General features: G+C 43.3%; 1 protein-coding gene and 1 long non-coding RNA gene across 2 annotated transcripts in view; one reads left to right on the top strand and one right to left on the bottom strand.

Annotated features, from left to right (window-relative positions):
* Positions 1-902: 902 nt before the first annotated feature.
* On the bottom strand, positions 903-1,788 carry LOC141010158 (uncharacterized). Its single transcript, XR_012180180.1, has 2 exons — positions 1,592-1,788; positions 903-1,506 (listed from the first exon to the last, which is right to left on the bottom strand). It is a non-coding gene; the product is annotated as an uncharacterized lncRNA (long non-coding RNA).
* Positions 1,789-1,897: 109 nt separating this feature from the next.
* Positions 1,898-20,764, top strand: part of osbpl10a (oxysterol binding protein-like 10a) — a 69,639-nt gene continuing 50,772 nt past the window's right edge. The window contains exons 1-2 of the mRNA XM_073483021.1: positions 1,898-2,447; positions 13,237-13,412. Of these exons, the coding sequence (XP_073339122.1) occupies positions 2,194-2,447; positions 13,237-13,412 (430 nt within the window). The 5' untranslated portion in view covers positions 1,898-2,193. The remainder of the gene's footprint in view (positions 2,448-13,236; positions 13,413-20,764) is intronic.

Genomic DNA, 20,764 nt, shown 5'->3' on the forward strand with positions numbered 1-20,764 from the left:
CTTTCGACCCAACAGTACAGTCTAATATAGTTAGCTAACATCATGCCTCTTGCCTTTTGGATAAAACAACACTATTGTAGGTAACTGAAGTAACCTAGTTAGCTGAACTTGCAACAGGTTGCAGCTGACATTTGAGCAGATAAACACAATTTCCATTCCTTCCACTTTTGCACTATTATTCAGGCACTTGACTCCAACATGTGAAGATAATCCGAAGCTTGACAAGGTGTGCATGCTAAATTGACAGGTAATAACAAAGACCTCAGAGTCTCACGACCTCTCATTCTCATTACGTAATGCAGCTGACCTGAGCTTGACTCTCAGCACGAGCATTTAACAAAACCATTGACTCTCTGTGTCGCGGGGATTTTTTTTTCTTCCTCTCTCTCGTATTGATCTTTGCTTTGTGGCTGCCTCGGCTGACAAGCAGCAGGAATCCATCCGCGCTCCGTTAAGTGTCCTATGGAGATTCAGCGAGCCGTGCCTCCAGTCGCTCAGCACAATATCAGCCTCTTCTTTAATAGCCTGCAGCGCTCCTCAGGCTGGTCTCCACTAACATGTCCTTTACAACACGGCTGTCATGGTCGTGTGTAAGTGGGTGTATCGGCGACGAGGTTATGTAACACTTTGATTTAAAAAAATCTCAAGGACATATAACCGTCAGAAAACCCTTCAAAATGTATAAAAATACACAAATAAACTAGAAAAGATGTGAAAACTACATTCAGTTTTGAAATCCTCTCAAAAATGTATCAATGATCTCTCATCTCTGTATTTGGCCAAATAGATAATATTAAGATAAATACAGTATTTTATCAAAATGTTCATTATCTCTTAGAAATAACCAGCGTATCTTTGATATGTGATAATTTGGGTATCTGGGTCAAGGAAGCTATTCCTGACAAATTCAAATGTGTTTTATTTCATTAATATATTGGAATAACCAAGCAAAGCGCTGAATGCTAAAGTCAGCACGCTCACATTTTAGTTTAGCATGTTAGCATGCAAAAATTAGCTAATTAGCACAGAAAACGGTACACAAAACGAGTACATCTGAAACTGATATGAATGTCATTGGCTTTGCAAACAGAAGTTCGGCTCTTTATAACGTCGGTCGAGCTGTACGGAGCAATTTGTTTTCTTTTTGGTCGGTTGTTTATTTAGGTTTAAGAACAAGTCCCCATCTACCTCAGTTATTTCGGCGAATGCTGCAACGCTGTTTTGCTGTGAAGCTCCAGAAATGTTTCGTGGACCTGACTTTCCATCAGCAGGAGGTTGAGAAGATAAAGACTGATTTTTATATTTCTGGGCGACCCGTTCCTTTAAATGTACCCTGTAACACACTCGGGCCAGTGTGGGAGAAGACACACACACTGTATATTTTACATTCATTTTAGTATCTTTCTGTATTATCATAACACGTCACAGCCTCGTAATGTTGCAGGATTGTCTATCGTGTTCCCAACCCAGGGGTCAGAGTCCTCCGCAGGGGGTCAGATGATTAACCTGATGAGTCACAAGACAGGAAATGTGTTACACAACATCAGCAGCACACATTCATCGTGCACCTCTGTCGATTGTGAAACCAAACCTTTGCAAGCATCCTAAAAATAGTCCTCTCCCAGCCTCACACATGAGTCATCTCAGGCTTTTCCTGCTGATGTGTGCAGTGTTTTTTTTATTTTTTCTGGATTGGGGGGGTTTACTCTTCTTCTTCTTCTTCTTCTTCTTCTTCTTCTTCTTCTTCTTCTTCTTCTTCTTCTTCTTCTGTTTGGTGTGATGATGTGTGCGTTGTAATATCCGGGGGGCGTGTCCAGAGATGCGGGGGGCGTGTCTGCGCTCTGCTCCTGCCTTCCCCTACCAGGAAAACGCTGGAGGAGACCCACAGTGCCACAGACGCGCACTGCAGAGGAGAGAGCAGCACGCAACGACACCGCCACAGAGGAATATGTCCGCTTTCTCCCGCACCGAGGGACGCGTGACGCACCGCAACAGCGCAGTGGCACCACATGCAGCGCCCGTGCTTTAGTCCAGCAGACACATATCAGCCTGTTTACCACTTATGCGCTGCTGAGATCTTCCCTGCTGCTGCTGCTGCTGCTGCTTGTGGTCCATCCCCGTCCCCTCCTCCTCCTCCCCCTCCTCTCTTCCTCCTCCTCCTCCTCCTCCTCCTGCACTCGTCCCGTCGCCAGGATGGACAAGACGCTCTGCAGTCCGCACCTCGGGACCAACAAACCCAACTCTTCCTCGTCGGACCGCGGGGGCTCATCGTCGAGGAAGCCCGGGAGGACCGGGTCGCACAGCCCCGGCTCCGGCTCCCTCGGATCGGGGGGCAGCCGGGGAGCTGTGCTGGGGAACAGCATGAATCTGCAGCAGCAGGCGCGCAGGAGGCAGCTGGAAGGAGTGCTGAGCAAATACACCAACCTGATCCAGGGCTGGCAGAACAGGTAAGCACATGGAGGTGGACTCGTGTCATGGCTTCGTGTTGTTATTTGCCCCGTCCACGTTGCACTTTTACCACCACGTCACTGTGAGGAGGAGGAGGAGGAGGAGGAGGAGGAAGAGGAGGGTGAGGAGGTGAGGGGGTTTAAATCCAAACCCTGCTGCACACACATGCTTTAAGGCCTGCTGGAGAACAGAAATGTTCTGATCCAACTCTAGATTTAGTGGTGTTGTTGTGTTTAGAGCTGAAACTGCAACTACTATAGTTGTCAGTCATTAAAGGTGCAACATGTAGTTTTGGGGAAGACGTTTTAATCTCTTTATTTTCATGACTGAATAAACAAACTGACCTTTGGCGGACCCTGCCACCTTTTCTAGCTCCAAACAGTGTTCTGGGGACCTTATTTTGGTTGTTTATGCAGTTTAAGTTTGAATTTCTTCTCCTTAACTACATAGTGCCCCTTTTTAAAGTGATTTCTTATGAAAAGGAGACAAAAATTAGCTGGTTTTGACTTGAATATGTGAATAGTTGATGGTTTTCTTCCTCCTCTGTAGGGCTGGGAATTAAAGCCTGACCGATACCCATGTTAGAGAATTCAATTATCAATATATTTGGACGATATACACACATTTTTTTGCAGGGTTATCAAACTCTTGTGACAAAGACATGTAACAGAGGCAGGATAGTTTATGATAAACTGTTGTTGATGAAGGTTCTTAGTCATCCAGGTCATGGTAAATCTAGGTGCTGTATCGTAGGCAACTGGACTTGTTTCAGTTTCTTCAAGAAGCTGAAACAAGTCCAGTTGCCTACGATACAGCACCTAGGTATTGTAACTATTGTACTTATTGTGACATGTTACCAATCAGACATTGTCGTGGGCGGGACATTGTGCGAGAGGATGCTGCAAAATGTATTCACTGCATCGTGGTGTCAGGTTCACAGAATTTGACATGAACTGAGCTGAAACAAGGTCCACAAAAGTGACTGTTCGTGTCCATTTGTGCTGTTAATTCAATGTAAAATAGCCTTAAAGGAAGGATACAACTCTGCCTCACTCAATTCTTTTCAATCTGTGTAGTTTAAAGTCAGGAAGTCGTGAATCTGTTGAGTCAAACCGTCAGGGGAGTCTGTTTAGAGCGCCTGCATGCTTTATAAAAAAGTTAGCGTCAGCGTGTCGATAATCATATCTCAAGAGGGAGCTATACAATATATTTCCGTGTCGGTATTTTCTCTGGAGACGTCCAACTCGGGCTTCGGGAAACTATTTGGCAACAAATGTAGATAATCATCAACAGATCAGTGATGAAAATCATTTATAGTTGCAGTCCTGTAGTACTGCAACAGAGGCGTCAACACAGTAGATAGACATCTTAGTATTGTGCACATCAGTATATGACTGCAACGATTGTTTAAATGATTATTAAACCTGTTTATTTTCTTGATTAATTAATTCGTTTTTTATTACAGTTTTCTGTCAATCGACTAATCAATTATTCAACTAATGGTTCCAGCTCTACTTGATTACAGCAAGAGGTAGACTCATAGATCGCCTGTGCTGACACTACTGGCACGATACTGGAGTTTTTAAAAGAGACGCATTATGCTCATTTTCATTGCTCAAAAAGTCTCCTCTGATTGGTCAGCTCACACATGCCTGAGCCAGCAGCGCTCACCGTGTCTCCGGTCGGCTCTGCTGTGTTTGCAGCTTCCAGTTAGCTTGAATACAGGCATAAATTATAAGACTGTGTGACACGGTGACATAGTGATGTCAAGAAGCCACGGAATTGGAGGCGGGGCTACTGACGAGGCGTTTAAGGAGCAGTGTTTTCTGTTGGAGAGAGGAGCTCCCGTTGTTGTACTGTGTCTGTAGCCATTAAAACAATTGATGAAGCTCAGAAAGCACAGTAAAATAGATTGTATTGATGTAGTTTGATGATAATTTATTTAGTTTAGCGTCCCATGAGGCTGAGAAAAGGAGCAAACACCCACAGATGAGAAGCTGAACTACACAAAAACTACTGAAAAAGATTAATCAATGATCAAACTAATCGTTACAGCTCTGGTTATAACATTCCTGAAGATAAAAATCACTGTGGGGCTGTTGTATTGGACTGTGTAGGTCTACCTGATGAACTGGCACCTTGGTGTGTTTGACATTTAGCCTGAAACGTCCATAAATACATTCCTGTGTTTGCGTGCCTGTTACAGGTGGCTGCTGTTATTAATGATACAACATTTTTTAAAATTTGTTTTATTGCTTTTTGCGCTCGTATCCTGTGGTTGTCTGATATCCTGCAGCCGCCCTCATAATGAAGAACGTCTCGGCAACAACTGTAGAGATCACAGCGGTGCATCATTGTGCTTCATGCAGCATTCATGGATTCACTCCCCACCTTGTCCGGTTCACTCAACTCAGACACTGCCGAATCCTGCGGCTGTACTGCGAGTTTTAACTTTAAACGTATTACTCAAGCCTGCACTTGTTGTTGTGAAACATCTGGTTTTGGTTTGAAGCCTTTTTCTTGCTAATTTCCTGTTTGCAGCTGAACTCTTTCATAGTTCCGTCGAATTATGCAGGATTTCTGTCCTGCAGCTGTGGCGTCATTTGGGATTGAAATGCTTTTTTTAAACCAAAATAACTGAGTCACAACGTCCCATTGTCGCTGTAGCGGTGCTGCAGAGGAGCTGAGACTGTAGTGTGTATGATCTGGGCTGTGAGCCAGTGCATGTGAGAGTGGGCTAGGGAGGCGGAGGTGGAGAGGAAGAATGGCTGCTCCTTTGCTCTCCCATTAAACTGACAGGCCGCCGATGCACAGAGCTGCATCTAGATACGAACCCAGAGGAATACCTGGGTGTGTGACTCACAGATAAGACACAGAGGTAAAAAGAGAGGTGGTGTTGATGACGGTGGTCATGTGGGATTTGTTGTCAGTCATCTCTGCTTGAACACACAAGTAAATCTCACAGTGTATATAACGTGTGAGGTGCTGTGTTCAGGACTGTGCTGATTTGAGTTGTTAGCAGGAAGTGTGTTAGAGGATCGGTTTGTTCTTCGGAGCGATCGTACCTGTCCCGTTTCAATTTCAAAGTGAAGGCGAAGGTCTCGCTTTCCAGGAGAGATTCCTTTCAGCTCACTGACCCTGAGCGAGCGCCGCGGCCTCCAGCCGACCGAGACTAAAACATCCTGGAAATGTAGCCTGAAATCGAAAAAAGCCTCTTTTTAGATGAGATAAAATGTTTCTTGTGAGATCACAAACCTGGATTTGTTACAGCACTGACCTGCTGCCACTGCCACTACTTTGTTCTGCTATCACTAGTTACTAATCACAGTAAGAGTAAAATAAACTTTTATTCATAGATTGTGCCTTTTTAAAGTTAGAAAAAACATAAACTGCGATCAGTCTCCCATTATTCCCTGAGCTCACGAGTGCTTTTTCTGCCACATGAGATATTTTAATAAAGACATATCAGGCTTTTATAAGAGGTGGGCACAGAAATGTGGAAAAAAAAAAGAAATCTTGAACTGAAATTTTGAAAACACCAATTAAGAAAAAGGTCGGCTCACAATGTGATATCAGGTTTTTTGTGTAAAGCCATTAGAGAAAGAAGAGAAGAACGTGGACGGTCCTAAGTGCCCACAGATTTTATATATAGAAACAATTAGGAGGAGGAGATATTGGAGTAATTACAGTCGTCAGTCACGTTCTAATATTGATCATGTGGAGAAACACATTGTGTGTGCTTGGCAGGCGGTGTCGTGGTGGGCAACAGACCTGAGTGGAGCTAATTCTGCCACTGTGTGGGTGGCCATGTGTCAGTGTGAAGGGCTGTTATGTTGTGTAGGAGCTGTGCATGTGTGTGTGTGTTGGAGAAAATGTGCTGGGTGGCCATTTTTTGCGTCTATACAGTCTGTACTACACCCTATAGTGTTATAGGACCCCTCACTGGCATACTGGCAAAGCAGTTCCTCTCCTCTTTACCTGAACCTTGAGGCTAATTTGAATTTATTTCAACTTTGGTCTTATTTTTGTTGTTTAATGTGTAGTTTTTGTTGGTAACACTGACTTAATTGATTGAATGCAGAAACATGGGGACAGCAGTGTGACTTGAAGTGTAGTTTAATTCTTTTCTTTTCTCTTAAACGTGAATAAATCAGAGTTTTGTGGGACAACAGGCGATACAAACATACAGATGTTTGTCCGGTTTGCCTCTACTTTCAAACATCTGCTGTGTTGTACTGTTTGTTGTGCTCGCTTGCAGCTGTTTCGGGAGTCATAGTTTAGTTACAGCTGTTGAAAACACGTTTCCTGTAATGCTGCTTCACAATAAAAGCTTTTAAATTACTAAATAACGGGGGGCTTTTATTGTGAAGAGTGTTAGGAACCACATTTTGACAGCGGCGATTCTTCGATAGTACTGAGGGGAGTTTTTCTTTACAGCTCAAGTGTTTCAGATAATCTGGGTAAAATATATTCAGCTGTAACCATCACACCTACATGTCTAACCCAAACCCTGAGTCTAGACCTTTTAAAGAGTCCCGTGAAGAAGTCAAAATGTTCCCGCTCTCACGGTCTCAAACTCAAATGTGTCCTCACAACATTAGAAACACAGTGGACACACACACATATTGTGATGTGTGAGTAATCATCAGCTTAGTGCTGCACTAGAAGATACTCACTTGAGAGTCTATTTCAGGATTAATACTCTACATTACAGGCCCTCGAGGCTCCCAGACCAAACAATCAGGTTGCCTTAGTGAATTTTTTACAAACACACTCACTCACTCACACTCAAAACACACAAAACACATGTGAACGTGCAGCGATTGGACGATACTCCTGACGAGCCTTGTTTTTTTTTTTTTTTTTTATTTCAGATGAAAGATGCTCGTGTGTCAGACAAGATTCATGCAAGGAGTTATGTGATATATAATGTTGGTGCAGGCTTCTGTGATGTTCAGCCAGAGATATTGCTCTGTTGTTGGTTCATGCTCTCGCTTTCCATCTGCTCAGCGTGATGAGAGTTTGCAGGTATTCCAGCATTGGCATGCAGATCACAGAGTACATTCAGAGCTCACCGTCTCCTTTTTCTCAGATACCTCGTTGTACAATGCGAGGCTGGATGTGCGAAGGTACACGTCTGGAGTCTAAATTTATGTCTTCCTAAGCGGTCAGCGGGGTGGGGAGTACATTGTGAGGGATGAATCATTTCTTTGCAGATGTGCTCGCTGGAAAAGGAGCGCTGCTGTGCTGCTTTGATCAGAGCTGCGAGTCGGGGTAATGCAGCTCTGGTGGGTGTCTCTGTGGCACAGAGGAGAAAGAAAACTAAAGATGTTGTTGATTAAAACAACGTCTGGTTAGTCTTCTGTTGCGAGGAAATTATTATTTTGTATTCACACTGTCTTTACTGCAGTCGGCTGGTTTGCTGGAAGCTACAAAATAAAGGTTTTGACAACATAACTGTCTCAACTCAAGGTCCACTTACTCGTACTTGTTTGCTTTCGATGACGATGTACAGCTTCTTTCAGCTATGACACTAAAGTCATTGAATATTTAAGGCCGGGTTAAGATATGAGGAGATCGTGAACTGTTTCTCTACAATAAAGACTACATATATCTTCAGCCTGGACAGTCTTTAGTGATAAACAGGCCAAATCAGTGGAACTTGCCTTTGTTTGAGAGTGTTTGGCCCTTTAAATGCAGTTCATATGCTATTTAATAATATAATAGACTAACTTTTCTAACGACATGAGATGACGACAGACTTAAAATTAATAAAACATGTTAAAATAATCAAGTTTATTGTTACGATTATTATTTACACGTTATTTTCCTTTTAAAATATATATAAATATATATATATGCTGATATTTAGGCACGTGAGGCTGTAACGTGATATTGTTAATCGGCAATAATGACTGGCAGTTGTGTGACAAGCAATGTTGCGGAGTAACGCAAAAGTAATGTAACTCGTAGTGTAACGAATTACTTTCTACAGTGAGTGAAGTGTAGTGTGTGAAGTTCTCAGTGTTTGTGGTTAACACTGTAGACCTGCTGAGAAATGCCTGTCAACTTTTACCGGCTTTTAGCTTTAGGTTGAGTTTCCTGGTTTACCGTCAGTGCTCTCACAAGTCTGTAAGACTGTGTTTGTTGGTTTGTGAGCAGGATTACACAAAAACTACTGAATGGATTACCACCAAACTTGGATGGAGGATGGGTCTCAGCCCAGAATAGATCCCTTTAACTTTCTGGATAAAAGGGACGGATTCAGGATTTTTCTCCCACTTTCTTAAACATTGTGAGACAGGGCGTCTTTTCCACATTTTCATTACTTTCTCAGGGAACAATTCATGGATCTTGGTGAAAAAAGTAAGGTGTATGTTGGTGGCTGGTATCTATGAGTGAGTACAATTTGATGCAGATACAAATAAATGTGTTTTATTTGATTTTGGATTAGGTTTGACTGAATTAAAGGGGGACTGTGCAGAGGTATGCGCTCTACTGAGTGCCATTCTCATTAGACATGGAATTGCTGTTGAAGTACTTAATGCCATTCACACGTGGTTGTCGTCCTGGTACATCTCTGCAGCAGGGTGAAAAGTTAAAAGTGTGAAAAATCATTTGATGCAGCTTTAAGATCCTGTGGTGATGGTGTGTGATAATTAGATGTTGGCTTTACGTAACCCCCTTTGACACAACAACACTACACATTTTATCACTTAACAAGTATAAAGCAACATTTCCTGCCAATAACCAGGCTGATTTAGTGCCTTCCTGCTGGTCTGACATTTCTTTTTGAGAATTAACTGCCAATAGAGCAGGGAGGAGATGCAAATTCTGCTGACAAGCTATTTCCCACAGCATCAATGTTAATGTCATTAGGAAATGGCAGTCGTGCTGTTGATGTGGACAAATGTGCTCGACTAAGCTCTTTTAACGGTGTTATTATTGTTATGGTGGTGATTTATTTGAATGATATCAGCAAAAAAAATGGATGAGTATCTGAAAGCTCTTTGTTGTTACAGTACAGATGTCTGTTAGTGGTTGAGTGAATACATTTCAGAGCTGTAAGCCCGGGATAGTTTCTGATGGAAAAATCAGAAAAGCCACTAAAGTAAACTTTATACTGTACAGAGAGGTGATCCACACACTTTTCCTCTCGCGCCTCTAGGTTGACTTTTGTGGTTTTGTGGTTTGTGGTTCTAGTATCTTTGGTGATTCCTTAAGTTTTCATCAAGCCCCAGCATCTTTGTGTTTTGGGACAATTTGCACACTGCTAACATGCTTACATACTCACCTGACGTGGTGGATATGGTAAACATTACACCTGCAAAAGACCAGGAGAGAGGCCGAAGAGGTCGGTGTGTTTACCTGCAAAACTACAGCTTGTAAACCCCTGAAACCAGACACTACCAGAGCTACTGTGTGAGTTAACGGTTTGAGTCAAGCATAGACGACACAACCAACAAAGCCGACCAATCAGAGGGGGAGTAGGGAGGGTCTCATGAGAAGTTGAGTGGGATTCAGTGTTTCCCACTGGATTTTGTGAGACTATGGAGGGTTGACCTCAACAGTTTTGCTGGGCATGCTTCCCCGCAAGAAAATTTTGCACATTTTAAAGTTAAATTGCATCGATCTGGTGCACTTTGAGAGCAAAGTTAAGAGGTTAAACAATGTTAGAGATCTTTAACGCTACTATAAGAGGTGACATATATGTTTTGGTTCAGCAACATGGACGCCAAAAAGAAGTTGTTTTGCATTTTATTGCTTAGAGCATTTAAACAAAATGTTGACAGCTGTTTCCAGTATTTGAGTGACAAGGAAGAGCAAAGGAAACGATACAATGACTATATAATACATGACTTTGGTAAAGGTTTCCTACCATCAACCCAATGTTAACTTTTGTCCGCCATGTTTTGGCGTCACATGACGTCAACGTAGCAACTCGTGGACCAAAATTTTCTCCGGCTTTGTGAGTTGTTGTTCTGACTTGACGGGGCATTCGCGTGAATTTCAAGTCTTGAAAAGCTGTTGTAGGCATGAATTTGTTCAGTGACATTGATTGATTTTAAGCAGTTTAACAAGTGCATGTTCCCTCAGTGTTGTTCTGTTGTTATCGTTCAGTTCGTTGCAGCCTCGTGCTTCCAAAGGTGAGCAGTTCAGTGGTCGCACAGAGAGTCTGGAGCTTTGCAGGTCAGCCGCTATCAGCACTGCTGTGACACGAGAGGCTGAATGTAAAGCCCAAGGTTTTATTATCCAGCACCATCCATCATGTTAAAGGTCTGCATTGTGGTTTGGCTGCGAAGGCAGGACTTTGCCTGGAGGGGTCAACGGTAAAAGCCTCCACTCTGCTGACTGAACAGGCGATAAGACTTCATACACAGTACAGTATGTGTGCGAGGGAGAAAAAGAGACGGCTGGATAGAAACTGACGCAGGCAGATTGTTCCCCGGTCGGCTGTGGTCGACATAAATCACCAGCTTCCCTGATGGAAGGGGGCGAGACCGTGAGTGAGGATCAATTTTCAGAGAGCAGTATTCACTGCATCCTCCCCGGGGAACTCGACAGGGTTCATGGGAAAATGCAGAAACACTTCTTTGTTCTCTGATCGTTTGCATGTTTGAAGACTGAGGCCATTCATGGAGTCATTTTCTTTTCTCAATAAAACAAAACAAATGTTCAAGATTTCTAGTGCTCAGACAATTAGCTGATTGAGCAATTTGGCTAGCAAATGAAACAATTAAGAGTTTTGAATAATTTGATGTAAGAATTTGCTGCATTTGTCTGTTTTCATATGATTTTAAACTGAAAATATTTGTGTTTTGCGATGTTGATTGGACAAAACAAAATTTTTAAAGACGTAATAGTGTGCTTGGGAACTTTGCAATTTCTTTGACATTTTATAGTCTAAATGATTTATTGAAAACGAGACTATAGCCATGCTAGCGGCTTTATCGGGCACAGTGGTGCTTTGAGCTGCATGCTAACATGCTCACAATGACAAAGTTAACATTAATCAGGTATAATCTTTACCATCGTCACCATCTTGATTTAACTCGAGTAATTTCATTTTCTGCTACTTTTTGCTTCCACTCGGCTACATTTTGGAGGCAAATTAACTTTAGAGATTGTGTGCTGCATCATAGCCAAAGTAAAATATTAACACACTATCTTTACTTTTACTCAAGTATAAATTTGAAGGTACTTTTTACAGCTCTGCTGATGAGAAGGTACTTGGTCCTGGTCATGCTGGTGGCATGGCTGAAAATTAAGGATGCACTGGTTAAAACCCAAACGTTACCTACATGCAGGCGAAGATTTGATGCTTTTTTTTCTCAAATATTATAAACTTAATAAAATCTTTGAGTTTAGACTTTTGGAAGGACAGGCAACTTGAAGACGCCACCTTGGGCTTTATGCAGTAATATAATATATAATATAATAATATTTATTGATACAGCACCTTTCTTTCTTACACAGGGTATGTATGGGTGCTGTAAATTCTTGGAAACACATTTTAGTGTGGTGTTTTGGATAAAGTGCTTGAAACTGCTTGAAATTGTAACTGCATTAATTGTATTTATATACTGTGTATAAATATGTAATTTACCTCAGCTGCAAGGCGCTAGAAAGTTTAAAATACCATTTGGAAAATGCTTGAAAAGTGCTTGGATTTGACTATGGAAAAGATGTAGGAACCGTTTATGCAAATAAGTTGAAAGTCTTGATGCACGTACACCACACCAAAGACATTAACACCATAAAAATGCAACATTAAGAATTTAAAAAAGCATAAAATGATTTGTTAACGTGGCATCACGGATGAAAAGGAATAAGAGGCAGTGGTAGTGTGTGAGACTGTCGCTGCTCTTTGAAATCTGTGAGACACCTCTTACAGATAAACACCTATGACATACTGGAGTGGACAGGTGACCACTCTTCACTCGTTCACGTACAACCGTGATGTGGCACCAGGAAGAAGCAGAAGCCGTGTTTGTGCTGCGAGCGTTCTGCCCGGCGAAGTCCTGATCGATACTGCAGCTTCTGTAATCGCTGGTGGAAAGAGAGCATTGATCGTGAAACACGGGGCGATCTCCGGGAAAAGAGGACAACAAAGACGACTGCTGCTACCTCAGGCTGCGGTACACAATATGTAAAAGGTCGGCCAGCGGCACCCAGTACCACTCTGATGATCTGCAGAACCAGAACAAAGAGGAGCAGACAGGTCGTTCTCTTCAATATCATACCCAATCCTTTCTGGCCACAGGAAATGAAAAGTGTCTGCCTCTCCGTGTCTTCGGTTGTATGTCTGGCTGCGTTTGCCAGCGATGAGCAAGGCAGAGATTCAATTACGCAGTGATTGAATGTGATTCATTAATCACAAAGAGGGAAATGTGGGGTGTAATTTCCACGCCTCGAGCTGTGGGTTCTGCTCAAGATGACCGCGCTAATCGCCACCTAGAGTAATTTGGAATTGAGCTGCCGGCTCGATGTTGGGCCTTAATGTGCGCGGAGGGGTATTTTCTAACGAATCTTGCGTGAAGAGAGCCGTGGTAAATAATCTCCTGCAGGCGTCGTTGCATGGGAGGTGAGAAATCTTTCCCCGCTCCCACATCCTGAGAAGTTTGTGCAGCAGGAACATGAAATAAAGTTTCACCAGTAAACAAGCAGCGGTAATGAGAGCATAAAACAAAATGATGATAACGTTAACGGAGCCTCCCGTCTTTCTCTCTGGACCATTACTTTCATAACACCCCTCCCTCTCTCTCTTTGTTTGCCTCCCCCTCGCAGGTACTTCGTATTGGATCCGGAGTTGGGACAGCTGCACTACTTCGTCAACGAGCAGGGGAAGAGCCAGAAGCCCCGCGGGTCGCTGCCCCTGATCGGCGCCTCGGTAACCCCGAGCGACGAGGCTCCGCACATGTTCATTGTAAACTCTGTCAATGGAGAGCTGTACAAACTCAGAGGTATGACCTCATGCCGGCCTCAGGCTGCCCGTTTATGGCCAAGTACAAACACTGAGTGGTGTGTGTGTGTTTAATGCTGGAGTCAGTCGGAGTGCTGTGTACATACTGGGCTGTTATGAATGAAACTTTTTCCACCCTGCGTTTCTGAATGCAGCTTGTTACGGAAAGCTCTTTACAGAATTAAAGCTGCAGCATTTCAATCTTAAAGAGGTCATATTATACTTTTTGTTTTGTTTTCCTTTCCTTTCATCTATTGTCTATCATTCTAGCATTTTGTGCATGTAGAAGGTCTAAAACGTGAAAAAGGATTTCGAAAACCCAGGTGAGATTCCTGCATTGTGTTGGCATTTAAAGAATGAAAACAGCAACATCGTTTTTATGTCAGATAGTTTAAAATGTACGTTTAATTCTCATAAAAAGCCCCTAAAGAGTCTGTGCCCTGTGTCTGTCAGCGTTTGTGCAGACCCTGTGATTGGCAGAAAAATGGATGTGGCAGATTTCATATCCCCTCTCCTTTAAAACTTTAGGCAAGAGCCGGTAATTCTTCTCGCCGAGGCGTCTGAAATGTGTTTAAATATTCTTTCTCCTCTCAGTTTCTCTGTCCGTCTCTCACTCACTTAAGAGGATGAGGCGCGACAGCTCAGCAGTCTACTTGCTGAACAGCGGCAGAAACAGGTTGCGATAACTGAAATGGGAAAAAGTGTGAAAAATGGTCATAAATCGGGAGAACAAAGGGAGAGTTGTGTCCCCGGGAGGACACCAGGAGGGGGCAATGAAAAATGGGAGTTGGCCAGTATGAAGCTCGCCATGCAGTGACGTGAGAGTGGATCTGACTCCTTTCTCTGGTGATGGGAGACAGTTTTCTCAGCCGGGTGAGACGGCTGGAGGTCGCCATGAGAGCGACGGTCAGAAACAGCGGCGACGACGGGGGGGTTTGCCACAAACGATGATGTCGTCCATTGCGACGCTTCACTATCGACATCGTCGTGCTAATTTGGTGAACAAGGTGTCAAGACACTGTTAGTATCTAATGTAGAAGTTGTTATGATGTGTTCTGCGTTTTATTATCCGAGGAGTTTGAAAAACGGCTCCAGCATCAAGGCACAGTGTGGGAAATTGAGCTCTGGAGACTTTTTGTCCAAAGCATTAAAAGTGTTAATATCCCTTTAAGAGCCAGTGCCAGACTCAGAGCCTGTAGCTGGTCACTGTGTTGCAGGCCTTTGCCTTCAGTGACCTGCATCCACTGAAGCGAGAGAGTCTCCTTTCTACTGTTGCTCCACTTGAGCCGCTGGAATGTCCCTTTACGCTCTCGAGGGGGAGGATATCAGAATAACTTGGCCTATATTCCCCGAATAACTCACTGATCCGTGTGCGTTGAGCTAAGAGGAAACGATCTTTCCGCAGAGAAGTAGAAGTTGGGAAGAGGTTTTTTTTTCATTTCCAACGCCGCGGTGCGGGTCGAGAATGATCAGGAAAGTCCCTCAGAGAGAAAATCCAACAACAAGCACACACAAAAGCTGTTTTTAGTTTCGACCCCCATCTTCCACATCAAAAAAACGACTTCATACATATATTTACTGCAGTCGAATGGCAGCATTTGTTCTTTAATTGGCTCAAACAGCAGAGTACAAACAGTCTGTGATTAAGATCACGCTTCAGATCTGGTTCTGGTTACCATGGTGATCCCTGAAAGTCTAACCTGGGGGTTGAAAAAAGGGAAACTTCAAATTTCAGTCGGGAGTCATATATCAACTGTGCATCAACTCTGTGTCCAAAAGCTTTGAATGGCACCTTTATTCTCAGGTTGATGCGTTTTCACAGGAGGAGCTTTCAACATATTTCCTCGTCGCCAACCCGGTGTAAGAAGATACCGGACACACAGGATCTGTAGCTGCTGCAGAGGGAAGGGCGTAAATTCCCACAGGGGATGATTTTAAAACCTGTTTTTGGGGTAAAGTCACCAAACTTTTTAGGCGTTTTCATCAGATTTGATGGTTGAGTCTATGCATGCAGCTGATCTAGATTTTGATTTCGCCTTTTCTTGTCGTGGTCAGGTGTGACGGAGCAGGGGGGCCCAAAAAACGCTTTATTAAAAGATTGATCTCTGGATTTTATGAATGGATCAGGGCTGTCACGATGACATTTTAAAATGAAATACGGATATTGTGTTATATATTACTATTATTATTATTATTATGTAATAATGCACATATGATGATATTGTGTAAATAATACATCATTTCTGTTTCTTTTCGCCATGATAATCTGACGCCGGGCCACCGGCAGTATTGATATCAGATCATTCAGATGAAGATCGACTGAATCCTAAAACGTTTTACTCTTTTCCCAGATGGAGAAAGATCAGAGTTGATCAAGAAACCCATTAGAGTGGCCTTTAGTTGTCCTGTGCACTCACAATCTGTCTTGTTATGCCCTGGATTTAGCCTCTCAGGCACCATACAGGCTGACCGATGTACCTTCTTGTTGGCTGGAAAAAGTCCCACAGCTCCACTGCATTCTCCTCCAAAAAAAAAATCATTCAGCTGTTTTTTAACAGATGATCACAACTCTTAAAAATGTTTCTCTGTTTTGTCTTTTGTCTCATTCGATCATCTCGTGTCTGACATGTGACGTCTAACTCAGCTGCAGAGTAGCCCGAGGAACACGGAGCGATAGAAAGGGAGGATCTCATTATTGGACTGAGGGAAGTCAGTAGCGCCTCGTGTTGTGCTGCCGAGCAAAGGTGAAGAGCTGTGGGAATTTAATCATGTCTGAATGCACAAATGGCAAATTAAGCTATTTATCACACGATGTCACACGGAGACAGTCGGCCAATGAAAGGGTCAAGTTTTGTTCGCCGCGGCTTTCAGACCGGCTGATTAGGATTCCTGACGCGATCTTTTATTGTGCATCAAAATAATTAAAACAACTGCCAGAAGACCATACGTCACTGCAAATCTGACAAAATATCTCTGGTTCCTGCAGCTGAAAACTATTTATATCCCCGTGGTGACCACTGGTAGCTGTTGGTGCTCAACATTTTGGGCTGATGTGATTAGCCAGAGTGACTCTTAGTGAGCGAGCAGCACAGTTTTCTTCAACAGCCCACATAAAGGAGAGCAAACATAAAAGCATGCTCGTGATTAAAAGTTTAATCTTTCTTGTTGAGAAGAAAGAAGATCGACACCGTTGTTATGTCCGCATGCTAATGATGGAGCTACAGCCAGTTAGCTCTGATTAGCACAAGGGCTGGAAAACGACTGGTGTGTGTCGTCTACTATCACCTTTAGATGTTTCTTTTGTATAATCCATTCAAAAACACAAACGTATAGTTGTGCTTTCAGTCCACATGCTAAGCTAGTATCGATTAGTATTGGTCGTCTCATCCGACTCTCACATCCAGTCATTATCTACTCACCCTGATTCTGATTGAAAGTCAAGTGAAGTTTCGTCGTCCACAAAACATTTGTTGCAGCAGTTGCAGCAGTCTGAATCACGAGTGAATTAAAGCTAATAAAAGCCAATTGAAAATCCAGTAAAACCTGAAATCACAACACATTTTCTCCCTATAATTACGGGTCATTGTGTCATTTTAACGGGGGGAAAGCTCGTCTCACCTTTCTGGTCGCTGTCATTTTCTTCGAGTGTGTACGTTTATAGTGGCTCGCTCGTAACATCTCCCAGCGATTTAATCAAATCTAACTGCCGGCCCGAGCATTAATCCTCAGACTTATCATTACCTTAACCAATAACATCTTTCACAATGCTGTAATTAAAACGGGTGTAATTAGAGCACGGCGGTGGCGCTGTGATTGACTGGAAATGGGTATTTTTCTCTCTTCTGACTCGGTGGTCGTCGGGTATTGTTCAGCCGTCACTCTGGGACGGATATTGATATTTAAATTGGACACAGAGGCCATGACGGGTGTCTATTTCTGCTCATTGTAAACCAGGCGGACGGACCGGCTTCTCATTTTTAGTCCCTGTTGGTTTCCAGCTCAAACGTCACGCATTCATCCAGTGAATAGAGCTGTCAGCGTGTCACCTCACAAAATCAGCTTTGAAATTTTCATCAATATCATAGCACGCTCCCTGAATCGAGAACAGCACGTCCTCTCTCGGCTAAGCAGCGCGAGCATCTCTTGCGTCACCGTACGAGCAGGTGCATATTAGCATAGCCACACACGGAGGCTGCTCGGCTCAATGCAGACAAGTAATTATCTTTAATCACAGCGGGGCTTGTGCACATCTGAGGAAAAAAAAATCTGATTTAGACGGCTGCTCACTCTCCGGGGGTAAGTGGCCCCTTCAGAGTGAGTGATTTCTGTGGACGATGACGACAAAAAAACCAAGACAGCCTCGAGCAGGTGTTTCTATATGAATACTCTGATCTCCCCCCGGGAGAGGCGAGCAGACACTCTCAGCGGGAGAGCTCGTCTTGAACACGAGTTCCCGCGAAACGTCTCATTTTCTCAGAGTCGACTCTTCACTTAAGGGCGTTCTCGTGACTGTGGCAGAGGTCGGGCGGTGAGAGTGACAAGTGCAAATTGAATCCTCCGTACGCTGAAATGAAATCCACCAGCGTGTCAAAATAACACTCAACAGAAGATTTTTAAAGGTTAATGTTCCCTGGTGACGCATCCACATTATGAAGTCACCGACGGGGAGAGTTCTGCTTTAATTTCTACTTTTAAAAGCTGAAAATGTGAAGATTTATTTTAGGCTTCTATTAAAGCTGCTGTAAGTTATATCCTCTATTGAAATGAGTGTTAAAATAGCTCTCTATAGAGTGTTTGGTCGGCCTGCTCGTGCAGTAAAGGAGAAAATAAATGTTCTGGTGTCCCTGCCCACTTTATCCAATCAGGACAGAGAACTCCCATAAAGAGGCGGGCTTGTCTCAGAGAGCAGGATCCTCCTGTTTGCTGCCGCGTCTGGCGATGGCCGCTGAGCATTCACGTGGTGACGGAGAGAGGAGGAAGGAGGGAGGAGGGAGGGGATTGCTGACAGGACGTCAGCTAAAAATGACGACAACGCTTACAGAGGTCGTACGATACGGCTGCACGGTATTGGAAAAAGCTATATATGAATAAATGCTGATCAGACGTGAATTAAGTGTTTGCTTCATCAGAACTTATTCGGAAAAGATGTCTCCGTCTACCACCGTCTAGCACCATAAAGGCAAAAAATGACATTAAGTGAGCGTAAAGACGTCGCACAATTGTTATTTTTTAAAAAGGTTGCTGTCTCCATCGTCCTTTCTCTACTTCAAAGTGATGGAAATGATGGGAACACGGACGCAGCCTCGTCTTAAAAAGCATTAACGGCGTTGCACTCGGTTGCACGTGCAACAAGTGAACTCCTCCGCACGCTAGAAAACAGGCGGGTTTGTTAGAAAATCTTTCAGATGCTGTCTTCAGTCCGCTGTCAGCGAGGAGGTTTCAGATGCTGGTAGACAATCACGTCTTTGAAGCGCTCTCAGGCTTCACTCGTCTTTTGTTCCCTCGTCTTCCACAAAAGGTTTGGACGATCCAGCCTGCTGCTCCGGGCGATGGAAACAGTGTACGACAAGCTGTTTTGTTACAACCGTGTTGCGTGATTTAGAGGTGAGAGTTGCGAGATCCTGACTGTAAACTAATGAATACATCTCCATCTCCCCCTTACTACATTATCTTTGATTGATGGTCAGCTCTGGTGTCTTTTTAAGATGTTTTTCAGCCCTGAGTTGTGTCTTCAGGGATCCTTGCAGCAACCTCCACAATAAGGTAACAGGACAGCCTGTATGTTGCCTGGAAAAAAAAATCCTGCAAATCACTCCCGACCGCTCTGAAGCTTAATTGCCGTGATAATTGGTAATTACACCCTCGTTTGTATCTGAATGAAGCCGGATGTCTTTGGCAGACCTGAAGCATTATTTGAGTCTCGAGCTATAAATAAGTGATGTACTTACACTCCTACCTCAGTCCTCGTTCATGCGAGGGTCCATAAAGGCTTAAGGTGTCCCTGTCTTGTTTTTACTTACTTGTAAGTGCTGTCGTGATCTCTTGATGGACCTCATGGTGAAGTCTGCATCTGCACAGACTTTGCAAAACTCTCGGCTTGGTAGCTCTTCCTCTTTTTTTACTTTAATATAATGAAAAGACAAAATGTCAGAAGTTGATTTCCTGTTTCCACCCGACACTCAGTGTTGTTGATTCTCTCTTCTTTTCTTTTGAAAAGCATGACAGCGATCATTCATTGACAGCTGACAGAATTAAATATTAAACTGTATGAAGGTAAAAGGTGGAATTTGAACTGCGAGTACATAATATGACAGTGTTTGTAATCAGGTGTGACTTCGGTCGTCCCCTTACAGACTGTTTAAAACCACATACTCATGTACTGCCTACAACATGGAAGTGATCACTACATCACCGTCACCTCTTCCACTTAATATGATATTTTCCAGCTTTATTTGAAGGCAAATTAAGATCATTTATTGGGTGGGTGGTTGCTTAGTTAATTACAATGAAGGAGACGTGGAGACGTTTCTGCTCTTCAAAGACTCTTCTTGGATAACTTCCCATCGTTGTATCATCTTTATAAATAAAGACAATACATCATCCATACTGTCAACGTACAAACTCGAATACTCCATTTCACATTTGCCAATGAGGCTTCAGACACTGATAGATGTGTTTGTCTGCGTCGTCGATTACAAAAATCACATGAGCACTGAAAACAACATTTTCTGATCATCTTCACTCTGGAAGGAGTTTCCCAAAAGCTCCTGCTTCCAGTGGCACAAAACACCTTTTATTTGTGTATGAAAGGCCAAAACACATAGAAAACAGCTTTTACATCCTGGTTTTGGAAGTTATTTGTTAATTTGGATGGAAATACTCGAGTAGAAAGAAGTCCAGAATCACCAGATGCACTAATTTTCAATCGTCAGCCATCTTTAAACCTTTTTTCTTCCTCTTTTCTTCTGTTGGTGCTCCAGCTGGGATCGACCTCCAGCCTAAACTTGCCGTTATCAAAGACATTGTTCTGTAATAATTAGTCAGTGAAATGGGATCAGATGGATATTCTTTTCCCGTCTGACCTGGAGCGGGTCAGCACAAGCAGAGAGTCAGCGTCTCCTTCAGCTGGAGCGCTGCAGCTCGCTGCGTTAGTCAGCAAGTCTGGGCTTCAACCGGCTATTTGTGTTGAGATAACGGGGTGTATTGTCTCCGTGCCAAGGGGAAAACCACAAGCATGCGGGGAGTATCAAGCTGCTTTCTGTGCTGCTCGCAAATTGGCCAAATGAACCGCTGCTGTTTCCAGAATACTGAATGTTTTAGTTTAGCAGAGGGGAGAAAGTGAAACCAGCCCCG

The sequence above is a fragment of the Pagrus major genome, chromosome 16, assembly GCF_040436345.1.
Source record: "Pagrus major chromosome 16, Pma_NU_1.0".
Taxonomy (NCBI): Eukaryota; Metazoa; Chordata; class Actinopteri; order Spariformes; family Sparidae; genus Pagrus; species Pagrus major.